Here is a 23,959-nt window from a genome sequence, read left to right as displayed (position 1 = left end):
GCACGGAAAAGAGGCACGATGGCTCCGAGTGAAGAGCCTAGGCACGACTAGAATTTGAGTTTGCTGCCAGGAGTGTAGGAAGGTGGTAACTCTTGAATTGAACCAGACAAACCTAGGTAAGTATCTCTTCTACTTTTATTTTTACTACTACGTACATGTTAGAAACCGCAACGTCTTTTGAGACGATCTGAGAAGTTGAAGACTTCTTTTGAAACTTGGCTTGCAGAGTGATGGTAGAAAGGCACCGATTCCGCACTCGACAGTCCGAAAGTTTCCCTTAACCCCTTAGTTCCCGTATGTTTAGCCGCTAAACATAAGAGGTGTATAGCTTCTTTCAGTTTTTTTCGGCATCTATGTTATGTTTAGCGGCTAAACATACGAGAAAAACTGACTTGGAGTTTGTATTGAACAGATCTCAAGAGAGCGCAGGAAAGCTCAATACTGAAGTCAAGACAAAAGTGGGAGCCTAAAACGGCCGGATGCACAGGCTTAGGGTAGCTGGACCGGATTCCTGATTGAACGAGATAAAGAGAGGCGGTGTCACCCACCACCAACGGGTGGCCGACAGTCACAAAACTCTCTCATACTTCAAAACGACCGCGGGGGCAGCAGACCAGAATGGTGGCGACGTCTGGCAAGATGCCACGACGGACGCTGACAGCGGAAGAGACCCGGTTGTGCAAGGCAGCCCTCAGTGACCACCACAAGCGTCGCCTTCGTCGAGACGACGAGAGGCAGTCAGCAGCAGAGCCAAAGCATGGCGCTGAGGGGCGTGCGTTGAAGAAGCAGTCTAGGAAGAGGGCGGTGAAACTTACGACGACAGCCATGGAGATAGCAGAGTCTAGAGGTCCACATATTGAGCCGGCAGCACCCAAAGAGACAGAAGCAACAGCGAGTACGGACGAAGCTAAAGAGGTAATACCTGTTGCAGAAAATGAGGAAGATTCTGTGGAACCAGAGGTGGAGGAAGTTGTAGCAGACGTGGTGATGGCTGTGGCTTCAACTGTGGCTTCAAGTGCGCTTCTAACGCCTGTGCGAGATGCTCAAGGCGCTGTGGAGACCTTGCGCCCCCCTCGGACGAACAAGCAGGCGCCGGTTACGCAAAGATCCCCGAAACGACGCCGCCGCGTCCTACAAGACAGTCCAGAACGCGAAGCTCAAGCTGAAGGCACCATAAGTGACACCACAGACACCGGTGCTGCGTCAGCTGCCCCGCCTCTCCCTGTCGCCTGCGTAGTCGACGGTGATCCTAACATCATGGCGGCTGGTGCACGTGAGTGCACTGGCCTCGGATCAGAAGAGGAATCTGGTCCTGATTCAGACGATGACGACGCGGACAGTGAGTGGGGAGGAGATTGGGAGCTTGGAGAACTCTCTGATGAGGAGTTAGCCGATTGCGTTGGAACCGAACTACTGGACACGTTCTGCAAGTCGGTGGCGATGAATGCGGCGCGTTTGGCGGAGATGAAACATTCTGGCTGGGAGTATGGTAAGTTATGTTGAACGCTATCCAGCATACGCAACTATTATTCCGTCGTTGTCTAACATAATGCTAACATTATCTAACTCACTTTGATGTGCTATTTGTAGACCAGTCCAAATTTGGAGACAATCCTACGTATGAAGACCTTTACGACGGGCCTTATGGACCATCTGAGAGCGTCCTTGGAGTGGCTGAAGACCCACTGGCGCTGTTCTTCGACTACCTACCGCCAAAGTTGTGGAGACAGATTGCCGTCGAGAGCAATCGCTACCACACGCAGTCGATACCGGGTCGTGCGCAGGCGATTCAAGCGAAGCAGCGTCGTGGTGGTGGAGAAGTAGAGAACCTCGCAGATATTCGTCGGCGACTAGCACGTGTGAAGCCGATAGAACCGTGGGAGGTTTTGCGCGTCATCGCGCTTCTCATTGCAAGGATGCTGTCTCCAGTGCGAAAGGGGATTGCTGCTCACTGGGAGTTGACACCGGCTGGTGCGTTGCCAACGCCACGCTTCGGCAAGTACATGTCCCGCAACCGGTTCTTCCACATAATGGGATACTTGCACTTCTCCAACAACAAGTCGCCTCAAGCTAGCACGGATCGTGTATGGAAGATTCGGCCGGTTATCGAGGTTTTACAGCGTACATTTGCGCGCGGCTACAAGATTCCTCCTGTCATTAGCTTTGACGAAGCTACGCTGCCTTCAAGATCCCGCTACAATCCTACCAGACAGTTCAACAAGGACAAACCGCACAAGTGGGGGACCAAGGTGTTCGTGGCAGCGTGTGCAGATACAGCTTATTGCATGAGGTGCGTTCAAGGTGGCAAGCTAATGCTTGCCACCTTTTTTTTGGTCTAAGTGCTTATGTTGGACGGGCAAACATCCACATTGTGGAGAATTTCCTAATCCAACATATTTATTACTTTTACTAATATCGTGTGCGTTTGTGCGACTGTTCAGATTCGAGGTGTACTGTGGTGCTAAGAGTAATCCCCGGACTCCGATTCCTGCTGATAATAATTGCGGCGAGGCTGCCGTACTAAGGAACATGAACGCGCTGTGCCCGCCATCACCGACCTCCCCGTGGCGTTTGGTAATCACAGACCGGTTTTACACGTCGGTGAAGCTGGCGTTGGAGCTGTTGCAGCGACGGATGTACATTACGGGTACGATCCAGACGCGTATGGCAGGGTACGCGAAGGATGTGAAGACTGACAAGTCTTACAGAACCGTGAATGGTGTGAGAGAGCTAGTACCACCACAGGGGACAATCAAGCTGGCTGAAAATAAGCTTTTTCCGCAGATAACCGCAGCAATGTGGATGGACCGCAATCCCGTCCACATGCTGAGCAGTGGTGGCAGCAGAGAAACAGTCAGTGTCAGTAAGTAAGCCTGTGTGTTTATATATATGTATCATTGCTCACTATTGTGCTTTTTTATTGTAGTGCGGCGTATCAAAGGCCAGATGAAAGAGCTACCGGCACCGGAGCTGGTTCGTGACTATCACCGATACATGGGAGGTGTTGATGTGCACGACCAGCTCCGGATGCAACGCTACAGCGTGCAGCTTTCGTACAAATCACGAAAGTACTACAAGACCTTGTTTCTCGGATTGCTGGACATGGCGTTGGTGAACGCCTTTATTGTGTATCGACACAACCAGCGTGCCAATGGGCACAAATCCCCGAAGCATTCCGCATTCTTCGAGACACTCATGGAACAACTACTTGCTGTTGATGAAAACTCTTTCGCTGAGATTGAGGTAAGTTGCTATGATGGGCTTGGCAACATAAATGCATTTACTAATATGTGTTATGTTGGTTATGTTTCCTATTCTAGAAATCCACCTCCGCTGAGGAGCGTACAGCCGCTTCACCTGCACGAGGAGCGTCGCCAAGACGGGAGGAGCAGCGACGTGGCTCAGACCGCATTGATGATGGCCACGAACTGGCGGAGAACCCAGACAAGGCCGACACTGAAACCGGAAAGAAGCGTCGCCACAGAACCTGCAAAGTGTGTGCAATCTACAAGGTGGTGCCGCGGAAGTATACGAAGTATTACTGTCAAGAATGCTCTGCAGGGCCAAAGAGGTACGTACATGCTGTTCATGCTTGATACTAACACGGTGATAGCGCTGACTGTAGGTTGTGCCGCAGGAAGTATCTCTGCAACGTTGTTAGGGAGGAAAGGGAGCGCACGTGCTTTCAGATATGGCATTTCGACTGGAAGAACGGGAATGACATCCCGAGCCGCTTGCTACGCGACCACAAGATACGCGACCGAGCGCCAGCGGAGCGTGCAGGCAAGAAGCGACACCGCCGACGTGATGCGAGCGGCAGTGAGGCGTGCGCGAGTGAAGTAGCAGCGGGTGGGTCCGACGCTGACGCATCCGGCGATGCCGATGACCAGGCCCCGAACAAAGACGCTGCTGCAGAGGGGGAGCAATCGTAGTGTGCGCCGTTTGCGTGTGCAATCAAATGAATAGTGGTTACATTGATTTGCTTCTATTGGCTATTTCTTCTTTACTTGACGTGTGCAATGTTACACAGACAATGATCTCAATAAACAGGCCATTTACAATGTTGCATCAGTCATCTTATGCAGCAGTACAACTGAGAAAATCCAACATGAAACATGGATGTGCTCGTTTTTATCCATTAGCAACCCTGCACTATCCATTTGCATAGCTGGACGAAATTCGGGGCCATACAAATTCCTATATTAAATTATGTTGGAGCTCCAACATAAGATCAAAATATACCCCTGACTTTTCGGCCGGGAACTAAGGGGTTAACTAAACAAGTTGTTTGTCAGTGCGATCGATCCAGAGCCTTGGGGAAGAACAATGGGAAAACTGCGAGGAAAAGGATAATTGCTTTATTAGGACTGGACAATATCTAACGCGCTAACGCCATGGCCAACGTTAGGAACACTTACGGATCTAGCATCCGCTGCCACCAGCAATGCGCAGGCAGCTCGTCGAGTCGAACAGACTGAGGATGTTGGTCATGAGCGACCAGGCCAGAGCGAAGATGAGAACGCAGATGGTAGCGATACCCATGATCTTATTCGTGGCATTGTCACGCTGCATACGGTGAAGCTCTTCCTTCTGGCGCGGGAGCAGCACAACGAACACGATTGCAAGGAGGTTGACAGCGTAGGCGATCAGGTAAGCGTATGTGACCTGCGAGCGCACGTGGTGGTCATCCTGCTGAATGTACTCGCGTTCAATGTCGAAGTAGCCGTCGATAGATTTTGTGATCACCGTCGCGAACGGGATACCAACACGCTGCGAGGTCACAGCCAAACCAAATAGAGTGGCTTCGAAGTCTTCACTGTCGACCTCGAGCATGAACAGAGCACCGACAAAGTCAGTTGCGGCGAATGGGATCTTCTCGAGCAAGGGAACACCAAGCCAGAACCACTGGCTGCGAACGACATCCCAAATCGTGAACATCGTCGGGATAATGTCGAGACTCACGACAAGAATCTGAGCGAAAATGATGATGTAGCGCCAGTTCCAGGCAAGACCGTACTTCTTGACCAAGTACGTTCCGAGCATAGTCAGGAAAGCAGCCAACATGGTTGCAATACCGTTATTAATGGGCTCAACGCCAGCCCACGTGCTTTGGATCGCACTGGCCGAAGTCACAGAAATCATGGCCATCACATTGTAGAAGAAGCGGAAGGCGATGTATCGGTAGATAGTTTTACGTTGGAGCAGCTCATAGAGGAACGTGTAGACCGACTTGGACGGACCGGACGTGACGCGCTCTTCTTGGATACACCACCAGCAGAACGGCAGCACAATGAGTGACGTAGCGGCGCAAACGCCCATGATCGCGTTGAAGCCGACAGACCACGAGAAGGTGCCGCCATAGTCTTCGCTGTTGAGACCCAGACCCGTGAAGAAGGCCGATACAACCGCAAACCAGTAGAAGACAACGTCACAGTCACCCATAGCGGTACCGCGGAGATGAGCGGGCTCCTGCTGCGAGATTTCGATCATAGTGCCGTTGAAGCCACTGTACGCGAGGACGGTACCGAAGTTAGCGAACATCATCAGGATAATCATCTTGATACCGCGGTTAGGAGCGTCCGTGTCGATCGTCGCGAGCTGCTCGGGGGTGAGCTCAGCAGTGTCCAGGTCAGCAATGGATTGATCGCCGTAGTACGGATCACCAAGAGGTAACACCGCCATGAGGAAGCACGACAGGAACGTCATTCCCCATCCGATCACGATGTACGGACGACGACGGTAACCAAAGATCGGAACTGTGTCCGTTAGCATACCGGTGAACACACGGAGACTGCGAGGAAACTGGATGAGTGCAACCGCCGTTGCAACCAGAGTCGCAGACATGTGCAAATAGTTATTCAGCGCCGCGTAGACAACACCACTGATGGTACTGTTCACGATACCGACACCAGCCGAGTGGGCAGCCATACCGAAGTTTTCCCACGAATACACAGACACGGAGCCACGAGGGGCACGCTGAGCATCATTTTCGCGCTGACCAAGCGAAATGGCATTCTCCACATTGGGTGACTTGACCTCTGCGTACGAATTCTTCTTGACTTGCTCAGGAGCCTCCATTGCGCTTGGAAGATTGAGAAATGAGCTTCATTGAAGTTTTAAACCAAGGCGACGTTGAGTGTGGAGATGACTGCTGGCATTGCATCCGACAACTTGGTGACCGCGAGATGTGTAACGCAAGATGACCTGCACAGTGCACACTGTATCCGAACGTGAAGATTAACCTTCTAATCTCCGCAGAGAGGGAGGACTCTTCCGAAAGTGTGACAGGGCAACGTTCCAATGAAAATTTTCCATACAGAAGTCATAGCACCGGTAATCAACAAATTCCTATCATGGGGTGTCCAAGTATTCCTTTTAATTTTTTCACAGATAAAATGCCAATTGCTTGCCGACATTTTTACTACTGTCGGAGGGTATTCCAAGAGTAGGGATCAATACCGCTGTACATGTTGTTTTGAAGAACTTGTGGTTTCAAGATAAATCATGAGATTTGCCCTTCTTTACAAATCTAATCAGTTAGGCACCATTATGCTAGTCGACTCGACTGTCGAGGTCGCAGTACAGCTTGAGCCTTTTGCTGGAGTACCTACATGTATATGAGAGCTGCTTAAAGCTACATAGCAAGCTATAGCTGGAGCACTTGCCACGTGAAGATAAATGTAGCTTAAAAATCACCGCAATGCTGGTGGTTCAGGCTACAGGGTCACGAGGCACGGCATGCACATCATCACGTGGTTGTGCTTGGCTTCCCTGGTTTTGCTGTTCGTTCCCGTTGAGACTAAAAACTGGACGTTGAAGGGCACGCGTAATAGCGGCGTGATTGGATCGAGGCACGCGCCAGACACCACCTCTCGAATCGACGCTCATGCTCACGGCATCTACGGTGACCGGCACCAGCGAGACTTCCAGTGAGCAAAACGCTTCAGATAAGTGTCCTACCTTAGAGCTGTTGAGCACAGTTCTCGTCGCGGAACACCTTTCCTACGTATTCAGAGCTAGCTGCAACCAATAGTACTGCTACACTGTATGCGAATCATGCTCGGTTACATGTAATACAAGTGTGTTGATGCAGATGTGCTTTGCATGTAAAAGGCGTCGCTGTGCTCCATCCAGGTTTTCGACATGAAAAAAACGAGAGGCACGCGCCCCTGTCACCAGCTGACAACGTTGTAAAACCGTAAGGATTCAAGAGTTACTTCCAGTTTAATTATTAAAGTAACTTGGCACCATTTTCTTCTTTGTTGCGATGCACTGCACGGAGCAGTCTTCACGAGCAGCGCAGTACTCGAAGCTGCGAAGCACTATACATTTTAATCGACTTGTCTATTCTATTAATAATATGCAGGTTCTGTCTGAACTGCCCAAAACACGCAGTTTGTTCCAGCTTAGAATTAAGATACTGGTGCCTTTGACGAGTGTGTATTACATGTACAGTACCAGAAATGCATGTAGCGTACAGGCAAGCGGGATACGACTATAAAAAAGTTTGCAAGCTCACCTGGATGAAACCAGTATCGGACCAGCGCCTTCGGATAAATCGGGTGATCAGACATGTACTGAATAAAATCCTCTTTGAAGTGATATTCCAAAAAGGGCTAAATGGCAAAAAGCGTGATGATCTCAGGATAAGGGCATCTCCACCGCGGACCGCAAATTGCGGACACCATAAATCATTCCTTCTTGTCTAAAACACCGGGTTGGAAGTCCTGCGGATTCTCGAAATTGCAGGCATCCCACCCCGCTATTGTGGGCAGATATAAGACCGAGCCTAAAGACAGCAAATCAAAATAGTTTACCCACCGATGACAGAATATCAGCAAATAAACTCCCGGACCGAGACAGCAAGCTGGTAAATTGGCTGTCGCATTTGCTGATCAGCAACGCCCAGAAAGAATGATGTTTAATAAAACCAAGTGTAACCAGCAAATAATACGAGACGGAGTCCCACCAGCAAGGCATACAATGGCTTGAATGGATTTGCTGCAAAACGGCATGTTTTGCTGTGCTTGCTGTCAACCGCGGTGAATTATTAATACACAAGTCAAGCGGGGCCTCACAGGCGGCGCTCTTGGTGCACGTTAGAGCCGAACGAGAGTGTGACCTACGTCGCCTCGCTCGGTGGATTTTCAACCCAATCAATTAGGACATCTCGCTCCGCTCGGTGGATGCTGCGCCAGGATATTATGACCAATTACGTTTTGATCAGTACCTCAGTCAGCTTTACGAGTTGGCTGATGCCGTTTAGATATGTTGTTTCTATCGCCAAACGCAGTTTAGGACTTGTTCTAGCGCGTGGGATATCGCAGTTTAGAGATGGGCTAGTATACAAGCGACCGTCTGGACGTTGCGGCCATTATTATGACCACCCGTCCCAATACAAAAGAACAAGTAAAAAAAATGATGGTCAATGTGACCTAGCTACTCATTGGATGCAGTCTTGTGTGATGCCATTTAGGTTGGTGCGCGCCATTCTCCAATTCTACAGCAAGTACGGAGGAACTCCTGAGTGTCGAGCGGTCGTGCACCACGACGACTCAAGGGCTGTCGAGACCACGTTTCGTCTCAAGGCGACGGAGTTGGGAATGATACTTCCCTTCTACGACGACCAAGACCAAGAAAGGAGGGAGTTGCTTTGCATCTCGCCCTCCCAAGTTCTTCTGGCTAGGGACACGCCGCAAGCAGCATTTCTGAAACATTCTCCAGGGTGGCAGAAAGTTGCCGATATGGATCATATCACAGCCAGCTCGCCCCCGGCAGGTCATCAGGTTCCCCCAATGCCCACGTTCGTTAAGGCCGCTGTCTCGAAGGCCTACGTTTTCCAAAAATTTTCGGTGACACAAGTGGACAAGATGCCGCTGGATGTAGACGCGTACGTCGACGGATTTGGCACCAGTCACGGCAAGGCTGCCTTCGAGGATCACGTTTCTAAACTGGACGACATGTCCCTGAAGCTGGCATGCCTGCGTCGAGGTGCTTTGCTCGACAACAAGGAGCTACGGCGCGATTTCGTCGACGCGCTGTGGCGTAGCTCCCTCGCACGTGTCAAGGAGCTACGGCTACGGCGCAAACGAAAGTACGCCGACAGGGTTGAGGACAACAAACTGCAGATCGAGATGCTGATCGGCGGTCAGCAGACCACGTTCAACATCGTCCTCGCGCTGCAGCAAATTTTCGAAGAGAGGATGGCCGTTGACAAGTGGTGTTACCAGCAGCACTTCGACAGCCTCGAGTCTCAGCGAACGCATTCATGGCCAAACCGGCGTGCGAATTGGTCGTCTCGAATCAGCAGCTTTCTCCGTCAGACAAAGTAGAGACGGCGTGTTCAATGGTGCGTGAAGCGATCAAGAATAATCGGCGTATTTTCGAGCAGATATGCGCCGAGAATGTGGAGCTGTTCAAGAGAACTATGGATGGCTGCTTAGAGGTGCACAAGAACGAGCTCTTCGATTTCAGAGCCAAGGCCGAGCAGGTGCTGAAGGATTCACGCGCCCACTTTAATCAAGAGCTCAAGCGAGAAGTGGACCAAAGTTCCAGATTGCAGAGCTACTTCTTTCATAAGTTCAGCGAGCTAGAGCAGGTTCACCTTGCTGTACGGTCAGTAGAAGTGCCCGTCACAGACACCACCCAAGTCGAAATCAACCAAGCTCAACTGATGCAGATGCAGAGCATCCTGCAGGAGAATCGCGAGCTTCTTGGATCCGTTGATCGACTGCACGGCATCGTCAACCAGTTGTTGCAGACTTTCAACAACCAGCATTACCGGCTCAACAAACTCGAGCAACAATTTCAGCCCACGTCAGAGCGTCCGCAAACCTCTACATCGTCGCGTCAGAAAACCAAGGTGCCAGTCCAAGACACCGGAGAAGGAAGCAGCAGGTACGCGTCCTTCCAAGCTCTCGCGAACAAGCTTTTTTTGGATAGTGAGCACCAGAAAGAAGCAGAAACAACGCAGGGCAAGCTGCTACTGCCACGAAAGCCATAGCTCTTTAATTCTACCATTACATTGGATCTTTAAGCTAAGTTTTATGTCAGCTTTTAGTAATGTTTTTTGTCAACTTGAAGTCAACTTCAAATATGCATCCAATGAAATGATAGTCCAATATTACATCTGTTTACTTCGCACTTTAATTCTACCTGCGCTACTATTACATTGGATCTTTAAGTTAAGTTTTATGTCAACTTTTAGTAATGTTTTTTGTCAACTTGAAGTCAACTTCAAATATGCATCCAATGAAATGATAGTTAAGTTAAATAGCCAGCTTCAAATATGCATCCAACGAAATGATATTAATTTTTAATGATCATCTATCTGTGTATTGCAGCAACATGAGAGCGCAACGTACTTGCAACTGAGAAAATCATATCACACTCGGCACAAGGTAGTTCATCGCGGCGGTTCTGTCTCTCTCGTCGTAATAGACGGTGCTCTTCTGCGGCTGGATTGCTTTCGCAGTAGTACCGATGCTGGCGAATACGATCCGAAACGCTGTCAGTGTGCCCGCCAAAATTGGCACACAAAAACGTGTTAAAAACCACATCAGGGATCCATTTCTCACCTCTGAAAAATAGGTAACAATGAAGTCTGTAGTTTGAAGTACTGAATGCAACCCCACTATGAAATAGATCTCCACGAAAGACGATAGCATAACCGCGAGGTATGCTCAATACCACTTCTTTTCGAGCGCTCGGGTATTCGAAGCACCCCGTGAAAACGCGTAGTCTTGTGTTTTCTTCCAATGCCACAATAACACTCGCAGGAAGTGTACCAGGAAACTTGTTCTCGATAGAAGCCCCCACTTCGGCCGTGTAATCTTGATGGACCTCTTGAGCAGCTCCACCAGGACGAGAGTGCATGTAGGAAAATACGCAAGGTACGTACCTTTCGTCGCGGACTAATGCTTCCTCTTGAATTGATTTGGCAGCTACACGTAGTGTAGAGGTCATGCGTACGGCGCGTGACTGACTCCGAAATGGGTCATCACTAGCGCCTCCAACTTCTCGAAAAACAGGGGTGTATGTGCGTGTTCTAGCTTCGGCTAGTAAGGCGTCAATCGTTGTAGTCTCCAGCTGAAGAGACACAATTGCGTAGCCTGATGGAGGAAAGCTTGGGCGCATGCTGCCCCAGTAGCTCGAGTTTCTCTGATGGCTATTTGTATAATGTAGCCACTTTTCGTCGACAACGGGCTCTCAAATTCTAAGCGTTGGCGACGAATAGTACTATTTTTGGGCATACTCGTTTATTTTTTACCCCTCTTTTGGTTGGCGAGTGTCGGCACTCATCCAGTTTCTCCGTGTGTTCACCGTCTACAACAACTACGCGACTGCAATTATTGCGCCAGAATCGCACAGCATACACGCCTTCATCGTTGTACTGCTGCTCCTTGGGAAATACAGTGCCAACCTCGACCAGATCTGGGCGCACCAAGTCGTCACTTAGCTCAGGGAATACCTGGGATAATGCTAGCTGCGAAGTTGAAAAAATCGACAGTGCACCATACACGTATGCATCCGCCAGTCTCCCAACGCGCATTTTGCCAGGACTAATGCCCACACCAGAGATACGACTAGCAGCCTTGGACTCGCGCGAGCGATCTAAGAGACACGTACCCTGTGCATGGAAGTACACGGGCACTAGAACCGAGACACGCGAGGTAACTCCAGCGAATACACAGACACGGAGCCACGAGGGGCACGCTGAGCATCATTTTCGCGCTGACCAAGCGAAATGGCATTCTTCACATTGGGTGACTTGACCTCTGCGTACGAATTCTTCTTGACTTGCTCAGGAGCCTCCATTGCGCTTGGAAGATTGAGAAATGAGCTTCACCGAAGTTTTAAACCAAGGCGACGTTGAGTGTGGAGATGACTGCTGGCATTGCATCCGACAACTTGGTGACCGCGAGATGTGTAACGCAAGATGACCTGCACAGTGCACACTGTATCCGAACGTGAAGATTAACCTTCTAATCTCCGCAGAGAGGGAGGACTCTTCCGAAAGTGTGACAGGGCAACGTTCCAATGGAAATTTTCCATACAGAAGTCATAGCACCGGTAATCAACAAATTCCTATCATGGGGTGTCCAAGTATTCCTTTTAATTTTTTCACAGATAAAATGCCAATTGCTTGCCGACATTTTACTACTGTCAGAGGGTATTCCAAGAGTAGGGATCAATACCGCTGTACATGTTGTTTTGAAGAACTTGTGGTTTCAAGATAAATCATGAGATTTGCCCTTCTTTACAAATCTAATCAGTTAGGCACCATTATGCTAGTCGACTCGACTGTCGAGGTCGCAGTACAGCTTGAGCCTTTTGCTGGAGTACCTACATGTATATGAGAGCTGCTTAAAGCTACATAGCAAGCTATAGCTGGAGCACTTGCCACGTGAAGATAAATGTAGCTTAAAAATCACCGCAATGCTGGTGGTTCAGGCTACAGGGTCACGAGGCACGGCATGCACAGCATCACGTGGTTGTGCTTGGCTTCCCTGGTTTTGCTGTTCGTTCCCGTTGAGACTTAAAAGTGGACGTTGAAGGGCACGCGTAATAGCGGCGTGATTGGATCGAGGCACGCGCCAGACACCGCCTCTCGAATCGACGCTCATGCTCACGGCATCTACGGTGACCGGCACCAGCGAGACTTCCAGTGAGCAAAACGCTTCAGATAAGTGTCCTACCTTAGAGCTGTTGAGCACAGTTCTCGTCGCGGAACACCTTTCCTACGTATTCAGAGCTAGCTGCAACCAATAGTACTGCTACACTGTATGCGAATCATGCTCGGTTACATGTAATACAAGTGTGTTGATGCAGATGTGCTTTGCATGTAAAAGGCGTCGCTGTGCTCCATCCAGGTTTTCGACATGAAAAAAACGAGAGGCACGCGCCCCTGTCACCAGCTGACAACGTTGTAAAACCGTAAGGATTCAAGAGTTACTTCCAGTTTAATTATTAAAGTAACTTTACATCATTTCTTCTTTGTTGGGATGCACTGTGTGGTGTAGAGATTTCGCCGTAGTTGCGGATTATCACCCGTCGACAAAGACGTGACACCGCCCAAGTTGTTCAAGCGACGAACCCTCGGTCAGGTGATGTACGGAGACGCCAAGGTGCAATAGACTCGACGGCGTCACCTCCGAGTTTTCAACAAGTATCGGATACGGCCCTATGTCACTGAATCCAGGCTGTCCTTATTATTAATAATGGACTGGCCGGATTCGCATTCAGCGGACCATCTACGGTACGAGCCCTCAGTGGCGGTTGGGATGAGTTCGCGGAATACTCAGCGACCTTTGGAAGACACGTTTACCGTCTGGGACAGGGCGCGGACCGTTAAAGATGCTCATGCGACGGTGCAGACGACGCTTGGCATGCAAGAAGATCCATAACGGATCATTGTTCACTTGATATTTGTATACTTGATTAGGACTTCTTATTAGGAATAGACCCGAAAGGGTAAGCTTAAATACAGAACAGAATTTCCACTCAAGCACACAGAGCGACGTCCGGCTTCAAGGTAAGCGTCAGGTCAAGCTTGTTTGAGTGTGTTATGCCTGTCGGTGAACTCGAAGCTCTGTAGCGAGGGTTCATCCGGCAAGGCCAAGAGACTTTGTGTATTGGCCGATTATTATCGGGAGGTTTTACGTGACGGCTTATTGTTACCTATTTGCACGACTGGGAGTGCTTGAATTGCCTCCCTTTTATTTCTTCCAGCCGAGTGTTGAACACTCGGTGATCTCGTAAAAGGCTTACCCGTGCCTGGTACCCTTCCGCTGTTGGGACCACGAGGATTCAAAACACCTGCTAGCTTTGCTCGTGCTAGTAGCGTGTTCTTATTTTACTGGTTGGCCTATATAAGTAGTTTACAAGGTCCAGCTTGTCCCGGTGCAAGGGCAGAACTGGGGTCTTCAGGTCCGCCCGAACGATCGTTTACTATCCTAGTAGACGTATTGTTGTGGGAACATCCTAACTACATCTGTAGCTAGAGTTCACGTGGGATTTCCAACAGCCGCGACCCGGGAACAGATTGTGACCATTGTGAACTGTTTGTATGGCCTTCCAGTTTACGAGCTACCAAGAGAAGAAGAACAAATAAAAGACAAAAAATATGGCGAAAGGACAACCGACGGTACCAGTTACGCCTGCCAAGTCTGGCGGGGCTCGCAACGAGAGTTCAAGCCCGGCTGCGCGCTTTGCAGCCGCCACCGAGCTTTCAGTGAGCTTGGACGACGAAGCGGACATCGGTCCTGACGCCCACGATTATGAAGATTACGAAGACAAGACGCCGGCTCCAGAGCCAGGCGCAGCGACGCCGGAGACGGCCACGCTATCATCGGGGCTGAGCGGGGCGACCAGGTCCCTTTCGAGGAACCTCGCCGACGAGCTCGATGATGTTGCGGGACCAGAACCAGCCTACGATGATTATGACGATGGGACCAAGGGTTCTAAACCTTCGGTGGCAAGTGCAAAGCATTCAGCACTGCTGAAGGCACCTCGCCCACCTATCAACGGTGATACACCAGCCGCCAAGCGCGTTTTCGACCGCGTACAAGCGCTGATGCAGAATGATGAGTGGATGCAGCTGTTCAAGCCCATCCCCAAGAAAAAAAGCCGACTGGCCTGCGCTTGCGCAGGAACTTCAATACCCAGTCAACTCGGTTTCGACTAGCCAAGTTGCCGAGGATTCAGTTTCGCTACTGTTGTCGCTGGGGTTCGAGAACGAGACGTACCCATCGACGATGTCGCTCCAGGATTGGAGTTCACATGAAGCCGGAGCGGCTCTCCAGAAATGGAAGAAGAAGCTTCGGAAGGCGTTTGGCGCCGTTGGCATCAATGTCGGAAAGCAACCTGTGAGTCGACCGATGATTCAAGATGAAGATCCGTCCAAGATTCCATTGCCGCCGACGCCCCAACGACTCGTTCGTACTCCTCCGACCAAGCGTGGAGCTGAGCGTGGTGCCTTTGGCACTACCGAAGCTTCACCGTACTTTCAAGACTCGCACATGGTTACGCCACGTTCGGAGAGCCGTATGCAACGTATTTACGCAAGTAACGAGGGTTCGTTCGGTCGCCGAGGCGGTGCGCGAGCTCCCAAAGGTGGTGCCGGACGTCGTCAAGTCGACAGCGATGGTTCGTCCAGTGACGAAGACATTTTGGTGCGTACATTCGACGAGGAAGATCCTCAACTCGAGTTGATGCGTCAGATGAATGAGCTAGCGACGCTGAACGACGTGGACCCAACACCGAGGATTGAAATGGCCTCGCACCGACCGCTGGATCGCATCACGCCGTTCTCAGGCTCTCGCAACAAGAGCGAGAACTGTATGCAGTGGCTTCGTCTATGAAATGACTGGAACCCACACAGATGCCGATAAATGGTGCATTCCATTTGAGCTAAGTCTCCGGGACGGAGCCATTCATTGGCTCCGTCAACTTCCGAAGAAGACGAAGCGCAAGTGAAAGCTGCTGAGCAACGCGTTCATCCGCTACTACTGCTCACAGTTCACGCAGACGGCACTGCCGCGTTACTACTCCGCCAAGCGGAAACGTAATGAACATCTGTGCGACTACATTAACAGGCTGAATGGCTATGCTCGGACCGCCCGTCTACACTTCGAGAAGAGTGGTCGCGACGCGAAAGAACACGTACAGCAGTTCCTGGCAACATGCGATGATGACAAGCTGGCGGAGAGTCTCTACCACGCTCGAGTCGCCGACATTAACGAGCTCGAAGAGATCATCGAAGATGTTCTCAAGGGCAAGGAGAGGATGGCCAAGCGTGACAGTGAGTACCGATACTCCAAGGGTCGTAATACGCGACGCGACGATGGATTCGCCCGCAACAACCGGCGTGATGACCGCCGTCGCGATGACAACCGAAACAAACCAAGAGTGACGCTCATTGAAGCCACGGTGGATGACCTACTAGCTGAATTAGAAGGTCGTGAAGCTGCCCAGGGAGGCACCGAGTATTCAAACGAAGATCCGAACGCTTACAACGATGTCCAAGACGAGTACAACGACTTTCAGCCCGATAATACGGATGGTGATTTCTCATTGGATGAAAACGACCGATACCTCGCCGCTGCTAACGAAAATGAACGTCGTGCAGCTGCTGAAGGCACCTACGCACGTTCAGACAGCCGTCAACCGCGTGGAAACGTGCCTGATCGCGAGAATGACTTCAATCAAGATCGCCGAAGTAGTGACCGTGGGTTCAATCAGGACCAACGCGGTCGACGTGACTTCAACCGCGACAGCCGACGCCCACAGTACGGACCATGCGCGGTGTGCGGTGGCATGAGTCACTCCGCCCACTACTGTAACAAGCGATGCAAGTTCTGCAAGCAGCTCCACGATGCTGGACAATGCGAACTTTTCCGCAACTTCCAAGACCTTGCCAAATTCGTGCGTACTAAAGGCACGAAGGAGGAACTCCCGCCAGAGCTCAAGGCCGTCGTTCAAGAACGTCATTTAAACTAGGCAGCCCGCCAACTACAACTGGGTTGGTCCCTATCGGGCTGCCACAGTTAACCGAGCCTTCAATGGAAGCAGAGTGTATCTTTGCTTTCATGGGGCAGAGTGAATGGCCTGATAATTACGTAACAAGTGTGAACGCGACGAAAAATGAAAAGGAGAGGAGTAGAATCCTCGGTGGAGGTGTTGGAGAGAGAGTGGAGTGTGCTGAGGCTGATGAGGGCACCAGCGAGGGTTCGTTCGGCTTGGTTTCGAGTGCAGCGCGAGACGAGCCCAAGGGTCACTCCAAGATGATGAAGTTGAACCCTGGCGAGAGACAGGGGTGGTGGTCGGCCAAGAAATTCGACCGACGGATCAGAATGAGAGCTCTGGTGCAAGGCGCTGTGAACGACCAGCGAACGAGGATCCTCCTCGACACAGGAGCGAACGTTAGTGTGATCACTGACGCCTTTGCCAAGAAGTCGCGACTCCGAGATGTACCTGATCACGGACGCCGCATTGACATTCAAGGAATCAGCGAAGGCAAGGTGTCTACGACGCGACGAGCGTGCGTCAAGATTACGCTCGGATGGGAGATGGTGTACGAGTTTGAGATGTGGGTAATGGCGCATAGTGCAGGCGTCGACGTGGTACTCGGGACCGACTTTATGATCCCAGCTGGGATCCGGTTGGACCTGTTTCACGGCGCGGCGCAATTACCACACGAAGCTCAAATCCCGCTGATAAAGTCCAAGAACATGATCGACAGCGAAGAATACGGCTCCCATGTTAACACCGGGCCACCCGAGCGGTTGGACATTCAAGCGCACGAGTGGCGAGAATATCGACTAGCGAAGCGTCAAGTCAGGCTGGAAGAACACGTACTGTGGGTTCGTCGAACGAACAAGCTAATCCCGTCAGTGACGAGTTTTCGACGTGAACGGCCTCAGAGCATTCGATTGACCAACGTGTCTGATCGAACTGTGTACCTACCAGCACACGACTCGATCGCGATGTGGATTCCTGATGGGGATTTGCCACGAGGTGACGGCTATGTGCGTCTGGAGTCCAAGAAGTACCAAGACTGGCAAGTGTTAGCCTACGAAGGTTGTAGAGACCGCGAGCTCTTTCAGCGTGAATGCGAAATCTACGAACAATGGCTTGCAACTCAGCCTTCAGCAGTTGATCGACCATACTACCCAGAACCCGGTGGGGTGCTAGCACGACCTCTAGAAGACTCGCTAGTGGATTCTAGTGATCGTCTGACATGTGCAGAGCGCTGGGAACTGATCCTGGAAGAACGTGAACGAGTGGAAGCCTGTCTGGCGTCTGGGGTGACAGCCGGGGATTCGGCCGACGGTCAGCCTTCCGCAGAACCTTTGGACACGTACACGACAACCCATGGCGGAGGCAATAACGCGAACGAAGCCTCGGTAGTGCGTACACACGAACTATTGAGGCCGGTAAACGTGGTACATACGCCAACGAGTGTTAGTGTCCAGTCAGGGGTGACCACGGAAGCGAGAAGCAACGGCACTGGATTGAATGGAGTCACCCGTTTTGACGAAGCTGTCCCGGCCTTGTGTGTCACCAAATCTGCGCACGAGCCATCGGTGGTTGATCCAGAGGATACAGGCATCGCGCAGAAGGTGTTGAGTACGGCACCGAGTATTCATTGCAAGATTGGTGCGAATTCCGAAATGTCAAGACAGCGGCAGAACGAGGAGCGGAACAAAAGTCAACAACCCAATATGTCGGCGGCCCACGCATTCAATATTGCGAACGACGACTCGGCAGATGGCCCAGAGATGGGAAACCAGGATGGGAAGGAGATGGACCAAGTACCGACTGTTGAAATCAAAGCGGATGCCAATGTTGAGTCAAGGGAAGAATCCGTAGCGGCGTTGGACGGAACATACATCTCGGTTGCTCGAGTGTTAACCACCGAGGGAAATGAAGCAACGGAGGATACGAGAAATGATTTCTACGAACACCCAGCTAACAACATTGGCTTGGACGACTACGCGAAGGAGCTGGCATTCCTGCCGGACCTGACCGAAGAGATCAACACGACAATAGACTACGCTGCGCCTAATGTTGCTGATCCTGAGCTGTCGACTGAACGCCGAGAACGTCTAGTCGCGACGCTAAAGAACCACGAGCACATCCTGATTGCTAGTGGTAACGTACTGCCGCCGCCAGCCTACGGAGCGGTATGCGATATCGACACACAGGGGCACGCCCCAATTAAACAGCGTGCCCGGCGCATGCCGCTGCGATTTCTCGGCAAGCTGTACGAGCTGCTGCGCGCTTTATTGCGTGCAGGACTGATCGTCTTTTCAGACAGTCCATGGGCATCGCCGATCGTGATTGTGATGAAAAAGAACGGGCTGGACATCCGGCTCTGCATTGATTACAAGATGGTGAATGCTATCACCGCGATCATGGAGTATGCAATGCCGCTAGTCGACGACCTGTTAGCAGATCTCGAGCGCTACCTATGGTTCTGCTCGCTGGATGCAGCAAGCGGCTTCTGGGCGGTCGTGATGACCTTGCGAGCGCGTAAAGTGTCAGCGTTCGTCTGCGCACTAGGACATTTTGAGTGGTTACGCATGCCCTTTGGGTTAAAGAACGCGCCGATGATCTACCAGCGTATGATTGACAACGCACTCTGGGGGTTCGTTCAACCTAAAGGAGGTTGGTTTGAATACTCGGAGAGGATGCGTTTAGCTGAAGAACAGGCCAAGGAACGTCGTGGACCAAGCGCCGAGGGTTCGTTTCAAACGAAGTTCGCGGCAGACCGCGAAGCACCGGTAGAGACCGACCCTGTACTACAACTCGTCAACAGCCCCGTCGCTGACATGTTTACGAACGGGGAATCAGACGAATCATCGCTGGTACCTGTATTTGGTCGACGGTCGTTTGTGGATGACATTTGCTTCGGTGGCGAGGATTTCGACAGCTGCCTGGCGACGCTGGACCGATTGCTGGCATGATTTGCACAGTGTCGGATCAGCATTAGCTTCACCAAGAGCATCTTCTGCCAACCCAAGGTGGACTTTCTGTCGCATAAAATTTCGCCAGAAGGTATCAGAGCTGACCCCAAGAAGCTTGCGGCTATCACCGAGCTTTCGTTTTCAACGAGTAAGAAGGGCATGCAGTCGTTTCTTGGAGCGGTTAATTACTACAGCCGCTTCATTCAAGACTTCGCGGTCTACGGTGCGGCGCTGTACCAGCTCAAGGATGAAGACTTTGTCGTTGAAGGTGGCCTTTCTGTGGCACGTCATTCTTTCGAAAGATTGAAGACGAGTGTTTCACATTCACCCATCCTCAGGCACTTCGATCGGTCGAAAGAAGTTCACGTCATGCTCTTTGCGAATGTATGGGCGTTGAGCACTACGCTAATGCAAGAACATGAAGGCAAGTTACACCCCGTACGGTTCCTCGGTCGGGTGCTTAAGGAAGCCGAGATGAACTACCATCCAGCTGAGAAGGAAGTTTTGGCGTTACTTCTGCTGTTGAAGATCTGCTACGTCCAGCTGGCAGGAAAGACGCTACATGTCTATACACGATTCTCGACGTTAGAGTGGGTGCATAAGTCGAAGTCTCTCTTCGGACGCGCGGTCCAGTTCGCAGTGCTGCTATCACAGTGGCACCTTAAGGTGCAGCGCGTGAAGGAGAAGGAGGTCGCCTTTGCGCAGCTACTGCAGTCAAGCATCACGAGCGTCGTTGACCTGGAAGACTCGCTCGCGCCGGTGGTGCCTCCAAACAAGGGTTCCCCGACTATTCGAATGGACCCCGCGTTGCTGTACGCCAGGCTTTCCCGTAATTACAGCGGATTCGTCATGTCCTTTGACGGATCAGCGAAGACAGAGAAGTACGGTGACTACGGGAGTTGTTCATGGGTGCCGTGGAGCCTTCCTGAGTGGAAGGTAGTGATTGCTGCAAACGCTTACCTCTCGGCTACCACGGTGAATGAGGCAGAGTATACAGGTATGATAAACGGTGTCAAGGCTGCTATTGCGCACGATGCCGAGGATTTAGTCATCGTTGGTGACTCAAGGCTCGCGATTCAACAATCACTAGGGGTGATCGCATGCAGGAAGGAAACTTTGCTAGCGAAGCAGCAAAGGCACAAGGAACTCACGGCCAAGCTTCGACTCAGTTAAATATCCTTCCACGTTGTTACGAGAATACAACGCCGCCGCCGGATTCGTTAGCCCACTGAAGCCGCTGGAATCAAAGGTCAGTCGCGGTAATCTTGGCTGAAACTCGCAAGTCGGAATTGGCATCGCTGACCCGCATCCAGGAAATGATCTACGAGCCGGATGAAGACTCGGTAGATGTTTCGTCACAAGGAGCAGAGCATCAAGTACATGTAGTGTCAGGCAGCGAGTCTTCAAAGTGGAAAACTTTCGAAAATTTCGTGGTTGATTACAGCTCACCAAAGTGCGATTATGGTAATATAGCAGTGATGACTCGGCGACAGACGAAAGCCAAGAAACGCGTCAGGTTTGCAGATGAACACTCGGAGGATGTCTCAAAAGTTCAAGAACAGCATGAAGAACGACGAGAGACGTCCACCGAAGATTCAATCGGCCAGGATTTGCCAGATCATCCTCACAAGACTGTACCAGCGGCATTTCCCGATGCGGAAGATGTTGACCCGGTAGCGATACAGCGGGAGCGACGCCGACGGATACTAGTGGCACAAGACGAGGAACAGAAGTGGTTTAACATCAAGAAGGTGCTTCAGGGCCAAGCACAAGAGCTGAGTTACAAAGAAGCTGGAGATGCTTGGAAGTACGCTGACCGATTCGTGCTATCAGAAGACGGCGTGCTTCACTTTCTTGGATTGAATCGTCGGTACGACCACGGTTGGCAAGAGGAGACCAAGCTGCGGCTTGTGGTACCAACAACGATGATTCAAGAGGTCCTGCAAAACTGTCACGACTCGCTGGAAGGAGGACATCAAGGTGTGGTGAGAACGTTCCACCGCGTTAAGTCCGATTATTATTGGATCGGCTTGTACGCAGACGTGGAGAAGCACGTGAAGTCCTGTCCAGATTGCAGCTCGAGTAAAAGCCGTCCACAGTTTCGTGGATACTCACCTGGCAACGTACTAGCCGAACGACCTTTCCAGATCGTCTCGATGGATTTTGTGATCCCACTACCGAAATCTCGCAGGGGCAACCCGGCGTTGCTCCTATTTCAGTGCTCGTTCACGGGATTCGTTATTGCCAAGGCTATGCCAGATACGACTGCACTGAGTGTTGCCCAAGTGTTCGAAAAATGTGTGTACCGACGATTCGGAGCCCCATCATTAATAAGGCACGACCGCGACCCACGCTTCATGAGCGAGGTTTTCCAAGCATTTGCAGAGATGATGCAGTCAAGATCACGAGCGACTTTGAGCTATCGGCCACAGGCAAATGGACAGCAGGAACGCTCGGTGAAGTCGGTGATGGGTTCCGTACGGGTGTACGCGGAAGGCCCTCTACAGCAAGATTGGGACGAAATCGCGGAGAAGCTAGTATTTGCTATTAATACTTCTCAAGACACTACGAGGAAGGAAACGCCGTTCTACCTCGTTCACGGTTGGGATGCTCAGTCGACGTTGATGGCAATGTCGTCATCACTCAAACGAGGACTCGGCAAGCAGTCTGACGCACTAGCGTGGCGGCGTGAGATCAATCGACAACATGAGGTCGCCCTCACTATAGCCAAAGATTATCAGGCTGTAGAAAAGGAGCGACGAGCAAAAAAGCATAATGATGCTCTGAGTCGACTGGAAAAAGCCGCTGTACCTCAACCAAGTGGAAACGAACACTCGGCAGACCCTCTAGAAGCTTCAGAAGAGATGGAAGATCCTGCAAGAGCCCCACCGAGATCTCTTTTCGAGAATGGGAGCCGGGCGTGGTTGTACATGGAACGCGTCAAACCGGGCATGACGAAGAAATTAGCTCACCGATGGCATGGACCTTTTCGGATCAAGCGCAAGGTGGAAGAGTTTGCGTACGCGCTGGAACTGCCTGACCGAAGTGGGTATCGCTTCTACCCAGTAGTGCATGTGTCGAGAGTCAAGGCTGTCAACGAGTTCAACAGTCGACCGAGCACTCGGTTGGTACTAGACGCGACTAATGAAGCAAGACTCGACTTCGATGAGGAACTGTTGCCTGAGGACAGCTGGGAACCAGATCAAGTTGCCGGTGAATATGAAGTCGAGGCCATCCTCGACGACAGAACACCACTGACGACGAGCACGGAGCGTGCTGTACGCGAGTTCAAAGTCAAGTGGGTGGGCTATGAAGATACAACTTGGGAACCATCATCAAACTTGTCTTGTGGAGGTCTGCTGTACGATTATTTGCGAGCCAAGAAGAGCGAGAATCGGCTGCAGATGGCGCAAGTGGCGGACGAAGACTAGCGTGACTGGATCACGTGTGAACTGTCCACAGGGCGATGCAGCCTGTGGTAACAGACGAAAAACGTTACTGCAACAACAAATTGTATATGCATTTGAAGAACAACATGAACATGATTACGCTGTGGAAGTGGATTAAGAATAAGAAAACATGAATGCCGACCGCGGAGCAACCACTGAAAACGAAGTCACGCGAGACATCTCAACAGTTAGCTGAGATGCCGGAGAACGTCGTAGAACGTGCAGCGAGGATTCAAATCGATTCCAAGTGTCTGGCCGCGGTGGCCAAGAGGGTCAACGAAGTCGAGTCATTACTCTCCTTTTCCTCTTCATCAGGAACCTGAGCCTCGGCAGCTGGAGCTGCAGCCGGATCCGGCGAATCCTCGGTACCAGCTTCAACAGGAGCAGCAGCCAGAGCGGGACGTGGAGTACCCGGTGGCGAGTCAAACAACGAACGCCAGGACGGAATAAGTTCGGTTGAATCAAGAGACGGGTCAACGACCACGCTTCGGTACACATTCACGAGACGCGTACCACGAGGATTGAAGAGCTCCGGATTACGCTGGCACGGGAAGTACGTAGTGTTGTACGGGTGCTGATGCGGCGCATTCATCCATCCAGTACGCCATGGCTGACGAGCGTCGAGAGCCGGAACTTCGGAAAGCCAGTCAGAGGTCCGAGGTGCGAGCGAAAAGTTTTCAATGGGGTACCACGGCTTCGACGGCTCCAAAAGCAACGCGGGACGAATGAATGACACGCCGGAAGCACTAGATGAAACCGAGTCACGACTCCACGCCATGTACTGCTCAAAGTACTTGTTGCGAAGACGATCGGCACGACGGTCGCGCTCACTGAAGAGCTTCTTTAACACAGCTCTCAGTTCCTTCAAGCGTTCCTTGTCGTGGCCAACCTTTTTTAGCTTCTTCAGCGAGACCTCGTTCAATACCAGCTAACGGAAGCCAGTGGAGACGCTCCCAAAACGCAATCCCGAGGTCACCCTGCTTGCCGCCATTGTCTCGAAGATTCGCCCAGATCTTCTTGAGACGGGTCTCGATTGGGGCG

General features: G+C 51.3%; 1 protein-coding gene across 1 annotated transcript; it reads right to left on the bottom strand.

Moving 5' to 3' along the window:
• Nucleotides 1-4,422: 4,422 nt before the first annotated feature.
• PITG_15815 (uncharacterized protein) lies at nt 4,423-6,351 on the bottom strand (the record flags this gene model as incomplete). The annotated part of the gene is made up of 1 exon (XM_002898013.1): nt 4,423-6,351. One exon carries the CDS (start codon nt 6,076-6,078, stop codon nt 4,423-4,425), a length of 1,656 nt encoding a protein of 551 aa, XP_002898059.1.
• Between the last annotated feature and the right edge of the window lie 17,608 nt (nt 6,352-23,959).

The sequence above is a fragment of the Phytophthora infestans genome, genomic scaffold, assembly GCF_000142945.1.
Source record: "Phytophthora infestans T30-4 supercont1.39 genomic scaffold, whole genome shotgun sequence".
Classification (NCBI taxonomy): domain Eukaryota; phylum Oomycota; class Peronosporomycetes; order Peronosporales; family Peronosporaceae; genus Phytophthora; species Phytophthora infestans.
The sequence above is the reverse complement of the archived record's forward strand: the minus strand, read 5'-3'. Positions and strand labels throughout refer to the sequence as shown.